General features: G+C 41.2%; 1 protein-coding gene across 8 annotated transcripts in view; it reads right to left on the bottom strand.

The window, feature by feature from the left end:
* Window positions 1-267: 267 nt before the first annotated feature.
* The window catches only part of cald1b (caldesmon 1b), a 30,830-nt gene continuing 19,197 nt past the window's right edge, over window positions 268-11,900 (bottom strand). The window contains exons 3-17 of one of the 8 annotated variants that reach the window (XM_083666126.1): window positions 11,095-11,232; window positions 10,444-10,906; window positions 10,309-10,347; window positions 9,521-10,213; window positions 8,976-9,017; window positions 8,710-8,843; window positions 8,226-8,475; window positions 7,862-7,987; window positions 7,154-7,197; window positions 6,891-6,969; window positions 6,574-6,711; window positions 6,369-6,464; window positions 4,633-4,701; window positions 3,682-3,718; window positions 268-2,223 (exon numbers count right to left, since the gene is read on the bottom strand). In XM_083666126.1, the coding sequence (XP_083522252.1) occupies window positions 2,207-2,223; window positions 3,682-3,718; window positions 4,633-4,701; window positions 6,369-6,464; window positions 6,574-6,711; window positions 6,891-6,969; window positions 7,154-7,197; window positions 7,862-7,987; window positions 8,226-8,475; window positions 8,710-8,843; window positions 8,976-9,017; window positions 9,521-10,213; window positions 10,309-10,347; window positions 10,444-10,906; window positions 11,095-11,232 (2,365 nt within the window). In that variant the 3' untranslated portion in view covers window positions 268-2,206. Of the gene's footprint in view, window positions 2,224-3,681; window positions 3,719-4,632; window positions 4,702-6,368; window positions 6,465-6,573; window positions 6,712-6,890; window positions 6,970-7,153; window positions 7,198-7,861; window positions 7,988-8,225; window positions 8,476-8,709; window positions 8,844-8,975; window positions 9,018-9,514; window positions 10,214-10,308; window positions 10,348-10,443; window positions 10,907-11,094; window positions 11,233-11,900 lie in introns of all 8 variants that reach the window. The other 7 variants (XM_083666127.1, XM_083666128.1, XM_083666131.1 and 4 more) reach the window with 7 other exon arrangements.

Below are 11,900 nucleotides of genomic sequence, written 5' to 3'. Positions count from 1 at the left end.
ACTCCAATTCCTTGGGGGTTCAGAATTCAACCAGGTTCAGGGTTTGGACAACAAGGCTACATAGTACAGCCCTCTCTAGGCATGTGACTCCACGATCCTATGGTTGGTCAGCATGGTAGACACCTTGCCTATTGTTAGATAGTTAGACAATTGAGCCCTGACATATCTGAAGACACACACACACACACACACACACACTTTCATTGAGACTCTTTAACAGCTTTATCAAATGAAAAATACTTCAATTTTAATGTGTTTTATATGCTTCTGAAGAGACAAACCATGACACATAGTAATTACTATTTTATTGCTGTAGCAGGGACAATGGCAAAGCTTCAAACTATACGTTCAAACAAGGCAATCCATTACAATAGGAGTTACTCATAATACTTAACCATTAGCCATTAACTCAAGTTTCGAACAAAACAGGACCATTCACAGAGATAGACAAAAGGCATACTTCATACTCAGGGTGTCACTGTGGAACATCAGTGAGTAAAGTATTTGTTAATTAGAGGCCTAGATACAGTAGGGGTTTAGCTTTACCCTTGACTTAAAAAAAACACAAAAAAACGAATCTAATGTTACTGTAAAAACAGGCAAAGAATTTTAAAACACAACCCTTAAAATGTGTATTTTGGTATTTGTAAACAAAAACAGAGGACATTTGAATTATATTATTATTTCACATATTTGGCTTGGAAATTATGCATCCTTGTTGTTTTAAAACACTGATGGAAAGCCTAGTCCTAGTCTATGTGTAAAAGTGAATAAGTAAACAATCTAAACCTAATCCTAAACCTAATCCTAAACCTAATCTATAACCTAAAGAAATTTACCTGTAGCCTACTTTGGAACAGCTGTTGGATTGCCCTCTGTATTGGCCTTTTCATACATTTTAAAGTGATTTTAAAGTGTATTTGGGTCTTCCCACACCATCAAACCCAGAAATGCTATGGGGGTACTATCCTAAACTGAAGTAAAGCCCACTCTTGGAGTCATTTACAGTACATACTGGTAAACCTGCTGCAGTCCTGGGCATTATATGGATTAGGAAGGGTTTAACACAACCAGTGCTTATTGGGAAGTGGTACTGTAGTAATGGTTTCTGTCATCTCTAGAGCTGAGCCAATCAACAAAAACAAGTCAAGTATTGAAGAGGCTGATCACCCCATATCCAGCTTAGTGGGAATAAAACAACACCAAAGAAACAATCAAATATAAGTCTACTGAAAAACAGCTGTGATGCAATAATCCTACTTATTAATGTATGCTCATTTTGTATCTATCAAGAAACAAAATGTGAACAAATCACAAAAAAGCTGTGATAGTGTATATTGCAAAAAATAATAGGTGAAATACCCCATACATGATAACAAATATGCACTACATTGATTACAACATCACATCACCATTACATTGTGAACAGAGATGTTACTAAGCAAATCATGTGTGACATACATCTATACTGTAATAGGTAGTAGTACATGGCCAGACTGCCAGCTAAGATGAACCGTAATGCAACCAGAAGCTTTTCTAAAGAAGGTTATGACTAGTTGGACAGCAACCATGCTTACTAAAGTCTCTCTCTTCAGGAGAAACATCAAAGTCAACGTTTGAAATAGGGAACCAAGTACTACACTAGTTATCATAGGAAAATGACAGTACTCTGAAAAAGAGCTGTATTTCTTGATTGGGTGTGTGTATGAACAATGGATACATCATGATTTAATAAGGTTCAGTAACGACAATTGTTAGTATGTGGTATGTGCAGTGTTTCCTACAGTATGTCAAAAATGACCCAAATCTGTATGGCATATTTGAAGAGCCCTGAACACCTTTTTAAGGTTTGTTATTATTCTTTGAATTTATTTTTGTTTAATCAAAGAAATTAAGTCAAAGGGTGGCAATACAATAACCTTTCTTATCTCACATAAATTATGTCTTTTATCTCTATTATTTCTGAATTGTGCAAAGGCTTTTTTAACAAAAAAAATACCACATAAGATTGAAGGGCTTTAAATACAGTGCTAATATACATCATTTGTTTTCCTTTGTATCACCCCAACACGCCCCCCCCCCCCCCCCCCTTTCCTAAAACCTCATCTGAACCCTGTTGGAGGTATGAAGATATTTTAGGTGATGGATACACATAGTAGAGTTTCGCATTTGGTCAAGTAGGGTCTTCTCTGGGTTTGCTGAATGGTTAGTGTCCCATGCCTGCTGAGAAAGACAGAGGGAGAAATAAGTGTTTTGTTTTGAGGAAAGGTCACAAGGAAAAAACAACCTGCACAGCCAGGCTTTCTAAATCAGAAATAAGTGATTCACGCGTAGAATAAATCTTAATGCTAAGTACCTGACATCTGACATCTCTGAGAGACATCACTGAGAGAAGTATCCAATCCTTTAGACAAGCTTATCAAAGTTTATCAGGTGTTAATAGAGCTACCATACCGATACAAATGAATATGAGGGCTGTTAATCAAACGTGTGTGTGTGTGTGTGTGTGTGTGTCTGTGTGTGTGTGTGTGTGTGTGTGTGTGTGTGTGTGTGTGTGTGTGTGTGGGTGTGTCGGTGTGTCGGTGTGTGTGTGTGTCGGTGTGTGTATTAGACCCTAGTTGATGCATACTCTGAGGTCCCTGCTGTGACACTAGTTTGAGTGATTGATAGCTGTAACATCGTCATTTGCCCTTCAATTCATTCCCTAGGGAGCTATTTCAGCTGAAGAATTGAGAAGGTTGCAGAAGGGGAGGCGCTATTTAGGGTGACACCCAACAGAGCGCTTTTCCATTGACCCTGCTTCAAGTCTGGCTCAGACAATGGGTTCTTGAGGTCCTCAGAAAGACTGTTGGATTGTAGCCCCATAGAGTAGACTTTGGGTGACACCAAAGGGCAGAGAATTATACTAGGGCGGAACAATGGATAAACAATGTAGCAACTTCATTTACTATGTCTATTTGCTTACTCAGCATTTCTTGACACTTTCTGTTTTGTTGCTCGTCTCATTCAACAGGAAGAATAGGTCTTAGCCTTTCACATTAACATTGAGTGTATAAGCCTGTTGAGTGAGGCTGCTTTGCTGCTTAACGGCTGGTAATCCTCCACAGCACACAGGCGTAATGTGACAATCAAGCAGCTGCACTGAGGCATTCGTGGCAGCCTGCCACCATTCGTCGCGGCATCCGACAGCCCAGGTGGTGTGGGGTGAAGTACGCAGTGCAGAGACATGACAGCCATGTCAGGAGTCTGGGTCGTTCTTTATACTGGGAAACAAGGTCATGCAAACTGCCTGTAAATATAGACCACAATGCTGTGGCGGTGACATTTGAAGGAGCCATGTCCAAAAAGCCCAAAGTGGTAGATTTGATTTACGGTGGGCAGCTACCCTGGCACAAAGGGGGAACTATAGTTATGGCTGCTTGGCTCCATGGAAACTAATAAATCAGCCTGTCAGGTGGACAACTCAGGGATGTCCTTCTGGACACACACACACACACACACACACACACACACACACACACACACACACACACACACACACACACTCTTCTTAACCTCACCTACTTTTGGGACAACACCACAACAGGCCTGGACAAGCCCTGGTTACACACACGCACACACTGACGGGAACACACACACATACATACACATTCATGTCATGGTGTATGAAAAATCACTTACCATTTGTGACAGATTTGCTCTTGCCTCCAACTGTCACCTGTGAACAGGAGGCAAATGAGAAGACAGAAGGTCACTCAAATTAGGTCACAAAAAAGCACATTTTGAATTCATCATATCATATTATATTGTGTCATATTATCATATATCATATCATATAATCTCAAGGGACAATCATTATAGTCATAGACTGGTTTCCTAGAGCAGGTCAGATTCATACAATTCTTTGTCATGCATTTCATAGTGAAGAGTACAAAGGCGTGCACTCAAGAGAGTGACAGTGATAAAAGTGTAACAACTGTGTATTAGCAACCCACTGTGTAGTGTTTATATGCTGTAGAAAGGTGCAGAGATTGGTGGACAGAAATTATGTTCCAGTGCAAATTAGTGTCATTACTGTGTTTGTTTGTGCTTTTTTATCATTATTATCAAATTATGATTAAAGACGACTTTTGGTGTATGATTAGGAGACCAATTTATCAAAAATAATCATATAGAATCACATCAGAGGAGCGACTTCAGAGCCAATAATGCCATTTGTCTCCTCAAGGCTACTATGGAAACTAATCCACAGATGAGGATATGGTGACTGATTGAAGGAGTAAGAGACTGTGTAGAATAAAAATCTGCATCAATTTCATCCAATCAGAATTGAGGTTGTTACTGTGATAGGACAGCTTGTAGTGTTGCACAGACACATATGGTTGATGTTTGACGAAGGGATATAGTGAGAAAGCAAATTGAGACAATTCAGTGTCTGGTGTAGCGTGCGCAAGGTTTAACTTTTGCTCAGAACAATCTATTCAGTACAGTTACCTCTTCCACCCATCCATTAAGTAGACTGCTTAAAACACAGGGGGGGAAAAGGCCACACAACCCCACATCAATGAACAGCCTCAACAACATTGACATCTTTAACACACCCAGGGTACTGTTTCTGATAGACTGGCTTACCTTGGCAGGGGAGCTCTTCTTGGTCTCCCATAGGCCACGCTTGTTGCTGACATCAACAGGTTTCAGGTCCTATAAAAAAAAGCACAGAGCAGTAGGCAACCTGAGGAAGAAGCCACAACCCTCCAAAAATCCAGATAGGCCTACACACAAAGCCGATTATTATCTCTGATTCAACTGAATGTAGTGACTTTCACGTAGGGATGACCCAGCTGTCTAATACAATGTAGGTTTGTTTCATAAAGTACCTGTTTGACAGTTAAAAGCAAGAAGAGACAACAGAAAATTCCAGGAGGAAGGAAAGTCGAAGAGGGATACCAAGAGGAGGAAAACTGCAAAGCTAGGAAAGAGGAAGAAAATAAAATAAAGTATTAAAGACTGCTCAAGAGACAATGAAACAGCAACGAAAAGGCTTGCTCACACATTGAGGAAACATGAAATAAGATTAGTGCTATGCCACTTCTCTCCATAGGAGGGAAGTGTTGTATCGTTGGTGTAATGGCCAAACCATAAAAACACTTGTGGCCAGAAGGGTTGAGACTAAAGATATCCCCTCATAAATTTCAAGTAAGGACAATGTTCTGTGCCAATCAACAATACCTCTGCATGTGCACATACTGTCTCAGGGAGAACTTAATATTAGCTGCTAGCCTGCTGCATAAGGAATAGGACATGGTGTCAACAGACCATTTTATATGACCTCATCATTGTCCTGGATAGAGATCCCTATACACTGTGGTCACAAACAGAACCTCACTATTAAGCAAACTGGCTTTGGTCTAAAGTGTCGAATATTGCCTATTTTGTTGGTTGAAGTTGATTGTTGGTTGAATCTTATGCTGGTTGTCCCATTTGTGAGACTTGACCTTTTGTCCTGATCTAGAAGGGATCTCCAGAGGAAGCTGTTCTCTAATGGAGTCTCAAATATGGAGTCAATATGGAGTCACAATGTCACTGAGATATGTCCCCTTGAGATACTGTTTACACAACTGTACAGTGTGCGCCTACTTGACTTATTCTGTTATTGAGCTGTAAGATAACCTTAAGTAACTATAGATAACTATCAGGTCCAAGGTGAAATTCTGCCTTGAAGAATGGTGTGGAGAGGGCAGGGAGGTATGCTGGCCTCCAGCCATCTGGCACACAACTATACGTTTGCTTTGGGTGCTTGGTCTTTTTCTGACCAGCAGATGTTCACAGTTTTATCAGATCCTTTGTAAAATAAATTAGAAAAACAATGTTTCCACAAATCCTATTTGAACTAATTTACATTCAATTTGACCACAACTTGAAGGAAGGGAACCTAAAGGGAAATTGATGGTCATGCTCTCATATGAATGCTAGAGTATAGTGTAATAATGTCCATGTGGTGGCACTAGACTACAGATAGCGACACAACCCAGCCAAAGTCCTCAACTATTGACTATCTGTGATGAAATGGATAATTAACAGCAACCAACAAGCTGACTAGTGTGAATATAAATTGATGGATTGATAAACTATAACTTTTTAACATGAATAGCCAGTATGCCAAAATATCTTAACTATGTTTACAGTTTAAAGGGAAATCATTTTTTCTTACAAAACATAGGTTTTGCTGTAAAAATGGACTTTCAGATTTGAATATCACTGTATTTGAGCATGTTTCATTCTACAGTATTCCTAGTTGGAACCAGTGAGGTATGTGCTATGGGTACAGGGGGTCTTCTGCACTGTCAGACATTTTGATCAGGCCTTACCGCGGGCTTCCCAGCCACTGCCTTGTCCGCCTCTGGGGGCTTGGCTAGCCAGTCGTTGACACGTCCGGCCACGCCTACTTTAATACCAGCAGCATCCTGATAAGACAGTGGGCAGTCATTCATAGATCGAAGCAGTCAGGACCCTCTCTCTCTCTCTCTCTCTCTCTCTTTATCTCTCTCTTCTCTCCTGTCTACTTATTTGTACCTTATTTGTGGCTGCGGGGCTCTCAGAGGAGTTAAAAACATTCCCTTTCTCCCACATGCTCTTGATGTTGCGCATGCCTCCTCCTCCGACGGGGAGGTCTGCAACAGGAGACTTGGGGGATTTCACATCCTTATTGGTCTGTGGAGAGGAGGGAGCACATCACATCAGGATGAGGTGAAAGGATTGGATAACAGCAGGAATATGCGGGTCCACTTTTACCTGAAACTACATGGAGAGTACACAAACTGCCTTGGAATGCTGTATGTGCTTAAATGAAGAATTTTGGATGCAGTTCATAAACCTACAGTATACCTCACCTGAATGGCAGTAGTGTATTGTTCCAGTCTGTTGCCTATCTTGGAGACAATGGGAGTGTGTGATGTCCTCACCGAACTGCTGTGTAAATAAGTGCACATTGGACATACAGAACATTCAGAACATACATTCTACAATACTGAACATTTTGAACATACATTCTACAATACTGAACATTCTGAGACTACAGCAGTTAACAGCACATCCTAAGGCTTTGTTGGACTAACTGTGTGATGTAACACTGTACAATGCTCTTCATACTCACCTTTTTTGGGCTGACTTGTTCAGAAACTCTGCCCTCTCCCCAATCTGCACACAGAGAGTACAATAGCATGTAAACACAAACATTTGTTGCATATCTGCAGTGTAGTCTCTTTTACCAAGCCGTCTGTCTCTCTCTCTCTCTCTCTCTCTCTCTCTCTCTCTCTCTCTCTCTCTCTCTCTCTCCCACCTCGATTCTTTCCATTCTTGGGCATTTCTCTCTGCACTGAACACAATGACAGTGACTGAGTGTTGTGTCCAGGAGTTACACTGTCAGAGAGCCAGTAAAAGCAGTGCCCTGTCAGCCCCTAAGTAACAGGCTGGGAACCAAGACCGGCTGTTTATGATAAATGACAACTCCAAAACACACACATATACACACACACACACACACACACACACACACACACACACACACACACACTCATCTTGTTACTCCTAAAATACTCCTCAGAGGAAATTCCTGAGACCTTTTCCAAAAAGCCATATTTGAGCACAGTTATGATACCAACAAAAGCACTGTGTTATCCCTGTATATGAAATGCTTTCTGGCAACAGAAAACAACAAATAGAGACAACAATTACTAACGGCCATTACAAACGTACCAGGGGCACTGAGCAAGAAATTGCACCATAAAACAGATACAGTATGGTCTCAGTTAGTGCTACTGAACATACTGTCACAGCATAAATTAGTAGCCTGGTGACTCACCTTGCCTTTGGGGGTGACACATGTGAAGGGCTTCCCGTCAGGTGACTCCTCCACCTTCTGCTTCTTCTTCTCTGCAGCCTCTGCCCTCCTCCGCTCAATCTCCTCCTTCATCCTCTTCCTCTCCTCCTGTCAGAACCAAACCAATGTCTTGTTAGCCCTATCATGTGTGTTTGGACAAGGGAGAGTATAAGTTCTGCCATTTTAATGTATTGTATTGCCATACATATATATATTGTATTATATTGTAGTTATTATGTTGTATTGTATTGTATAGTATTTTATTGTAATATATAAATGGTTTGACATTTAAGTGATAATAAAGCATGGAGGTTCTGTTATATTTGACTCTTTGTTTGCTCCCCACCTCCTCTTTAGCCTTCTTCTCTGCCAACTCTTGTTTCTTCTGCTTCTCCTCCTCTTCTATTATCTTTCTTCTCTCCTCCCTCTTCTTCTTTAGTCCCTCCAACTCCACCTCGGCCCCCTGCTGTTTCTGCTTCATCTTCTCAAACTCCTCGCTCTCTGCATTGTCGCGGCGACGCTTCAGCTCTTCCAGCTTATGCTCTGCTTCCTGACGTTCCAGGTCCTCTGCCTCGGTAGAGCGTGTGTTGCCAAGACTGGAATACACACACACACACACACACACACACACACACACACACACACACACACACACACACACACAAACACACACTGTCAGCTCAGCATCAATATGTGAAAGCCACCTTTCCTTCACTAACAACACACTAAAAAGTGTAGTGATGGTGTGTTCACCATCTCAAACATGAGTGAATAATGGCATAATGGTATGAGGTTCAGCCCAGCTCTGACATCAGTCTGACATCTCCTACCTCAGGGTCTTCTCTTGTTTCTTGAGTTTGGCAGCACTGACATCATGGAGACGTCCATTCTGCTGTTTGGAAAGTGGGGTGGTTTCTTTCTGTTCAGTCTTGAACGATCGCTTTTGCTTTTCCTCAACCACACACTGCATCAAACATTCAACGACATAACGAAGATAGATACATTGCATGTATTGAAAACTATAATAAACAAATCTATAAACATATTGAAAAAAGATGATGAGATGGTACTGTAGATATTTGACTCTTGATTTTACCTGGTCCCGAAATCCAGGTCTTTTCGGCTTCTCCTCAACTACCTTGGATCGCAGGGACAAAGTGAAATTAAGGAAGAGAAGAGAACTTAAATAACAATGTCTTTGTATAAATGCGTAGGCGAGAAGCCAGCTGAAATGTCATACAGTGCTGTTGCACTCAGGTCTGCAAAGTGAATGCAATGCAGCGGTTTGTTGATGCAGACCACAGAAAACACACAAACACACACTGTGAGAACATTGTGACAAAACCTGGACACAATTCAACCCCAGTTATCAATGATGCAAGCAACACACTGTGACCACACTCTGCTCAGTGACCACACCTGGAAGCATGGCATACCAGAGTTGCAAATCTGCCAAATATATGCAAAGCCTGGATAACCCAAATATGTAATCCTCTGCATTAATAAAAAAAAAAAAAAAAAAAAAGAGAGGGAATGTAATTATATATCTAAAATATGTATAGTAATCTATGAGGAACATTGGAATTATCCAGGATTTTTAGGGAAGCTTTGAAAAAAAAGCCTTGAACGTCACACAAATACCTCCTCTTTCTTCTTAAGAGGCTCTTTCTTCGCTTCAGACACTTTTTTCAAACTGACAGGTTCTTCAATCTTCTTCTGAGGTTTTGCCAATTTGTCTTCAACCTCTCTCTTTGAAGTCAAAGGTTTTTCTTCCACCTTCATAGATATTTTCGATTTTTCTTCAACATCTTTCTTGGGTTTTGCAGGTTTTTCTTCAACCACTTTCTTGGATATTTGTGATTTGTCTTCAGTGTCCTTCTTGAGCTTACCAGGTTTTTCCTCAAACGCTTTCTTCGATATTTGAGATTTTTCCTCACTGTCCTTCTTAGCTTTAGCAAGCTTTTCTTCAACCTCCTTCTTAGGCATTTGGCGTTTTTCTTCAATCATCTTCTTTTGTGGTAAAGATTTTTCTTCTACCTCTTTCTTAGATTCTTTTGTTTTGTCCTCAACAGGTTTCTCCTCTACCTCCATCTTGGGTACAAAAGCTATTTGAACCTCCACCTCTTTTGGTGGTGCAGCAGGCTCTTCTTTGACCTCATTCTTTGATACAATGGTTTCCTCTTGGACCTTGGCCTCATCTTCGCTCTTTGGAAGCACAATCTCTACTTCTACATCTTTTTGAGAAACATCATGTTCTTCTTCAACATCTTTCTTTTCTAAATCTGATTTCTCTACCTCTATGTCTGATATCACAGGCTTCTCCTCAACATCTTCCTATAAGATAAAATGCATTCATGTTTGGTCAATTTAAGCACAGACAATAACCATATCTTATAATTATGTCTAGCAATGTTTAATCATTACCATACCTCATTTCTGGCTAATCGCCTTTTCTCCTCAAAAGATTCCTGGAAGAAACAGAAGGGTATCAACACAAAGGGCAGAAAAATAGAAAACGAGACACACTCATATTCAACTGTTTTGAGATATAAAGAGGAAGTTACCTGTTTTCTCAAGGACCTTGATTTTTCCTCTTCCACTTCCTCTTTCTTCTCCTCCACCACCTCATCAGCTCTCTTTGGCTCCTCTGGCTCAGGGGTGGGTGCAGACTCCTCCTCTTTTGGGGTTGCCTCCTCTACCTTCACTTCTTCCTTGTTGTCTTCATCCTCTCTCCTCCAAGAGTTGGTCTCAGAGGTAGTCACCTCCTCCTCTGAGGGTTTCTCCTCCTCCTTCTCCATGTCTTGGTGTTGCCCTGTTTGACTCAAGGGCTGCTCCTCCACATCGTTCTTATTGCTGTCTGTGGCGGTGATGGTGGGGTCGAACTCTTTCTGTCTCTCCAGTGCCTCCTTCATCCGCTTCTGCCTGCGCTCTTCCCTCTTCGCAAGGCGATCCAGCAGGACCTGGTCATCCTCACCACCCTCTGCTGAGCTCACAGCGGTGGTGGTGGACGAATCAGTCTCTGTCACACTGGACACAGGAAATAAATCACTCAGTCACTACCAGCTATGGATTAACACTGGAGCATAGAATTCGATAAACTATTCCTCTTTTTATTGTTGTAGTGGGGAGGAGACACATAGTACTTTTGATGGGATCTTTGTGATATAAGGTGTAAAGGACTAGTGGAGGATTAATCTCCTCTGAGTATTGTCCACCTTTGAGTGTGGTTGACCTCTGTCACAGTGCTGCCAGACTCCTCCACCTCCTTGTTCTTCATTCGCTCCTCGCGAGCCCGTCTCCTGCGCTCCCGAGCCGCCTCCTCGTCATCATCATTGGTTGTACTGTAGCTCGTCCTGAAACATGCCAAGGTACACACATACAAATACATGTGAAATTAAGACCACTGTTACTATTGTGTTGTAATTGTATCTTCCTTAAATACCATTCTATCGTCATACTGTTCTGGGTAATATACTGTATGCTACTGTAGCATTCAAATGATTTCCCCCTAAAGTGGTTTACATACCAATTGCAAACAATTTCTAATTATATTGAGTGTTTTACAGGATGACATTTATTGGTGCATAAGCCCTACAAAGTTCCTTACACCCTGAGGAGTTACTAAGACTTTAAAACCAAACATGGAGACAGGGGGACTGAAGTACATTCTGTGCCGTTTCTATAAGTAGACTCAAATACAATGTAAATGTATGTTTATTACTGTATTGACAGATACTGTACACAGATACTATACTGTGTGTTGGGTCTGAGAAGTGAAGAGGGTCTGAGAAGTGAGACCTCCTTTTATGGCACTTGTGTATGTGTACCTTACCTACTGTATAATCCCAATTTATTTTTATGTACCAATGTGTACGATTCAGTGTACACATCATGGTACATCACATAGCCACAACGTTAAACAGAGCTGTCAAGAGGTGTTTCATGTGTAGTGGGGGAGGAGGGTGTGGGATAAAGACCCTATAGAAGCAATCATAAAGGGCAGGCTTGAATGTTTACTTAA

This window comes from Argentina silus (genome assembly GCF_951799395.1).
Source record: "Argentina silus genome assembly, chromosome: 3".
Classification (NCBI taxonomy): Eukaryota; Metazoa; Chordata; class Actinopteri; order Argentiniformes; family Argentinidae; genus Argentina; species Argentina silus.
Note: the sequence above shows the minus strand (reverse complement) of the source record. Positions and strands in the feature narration are given on the sequence as shown.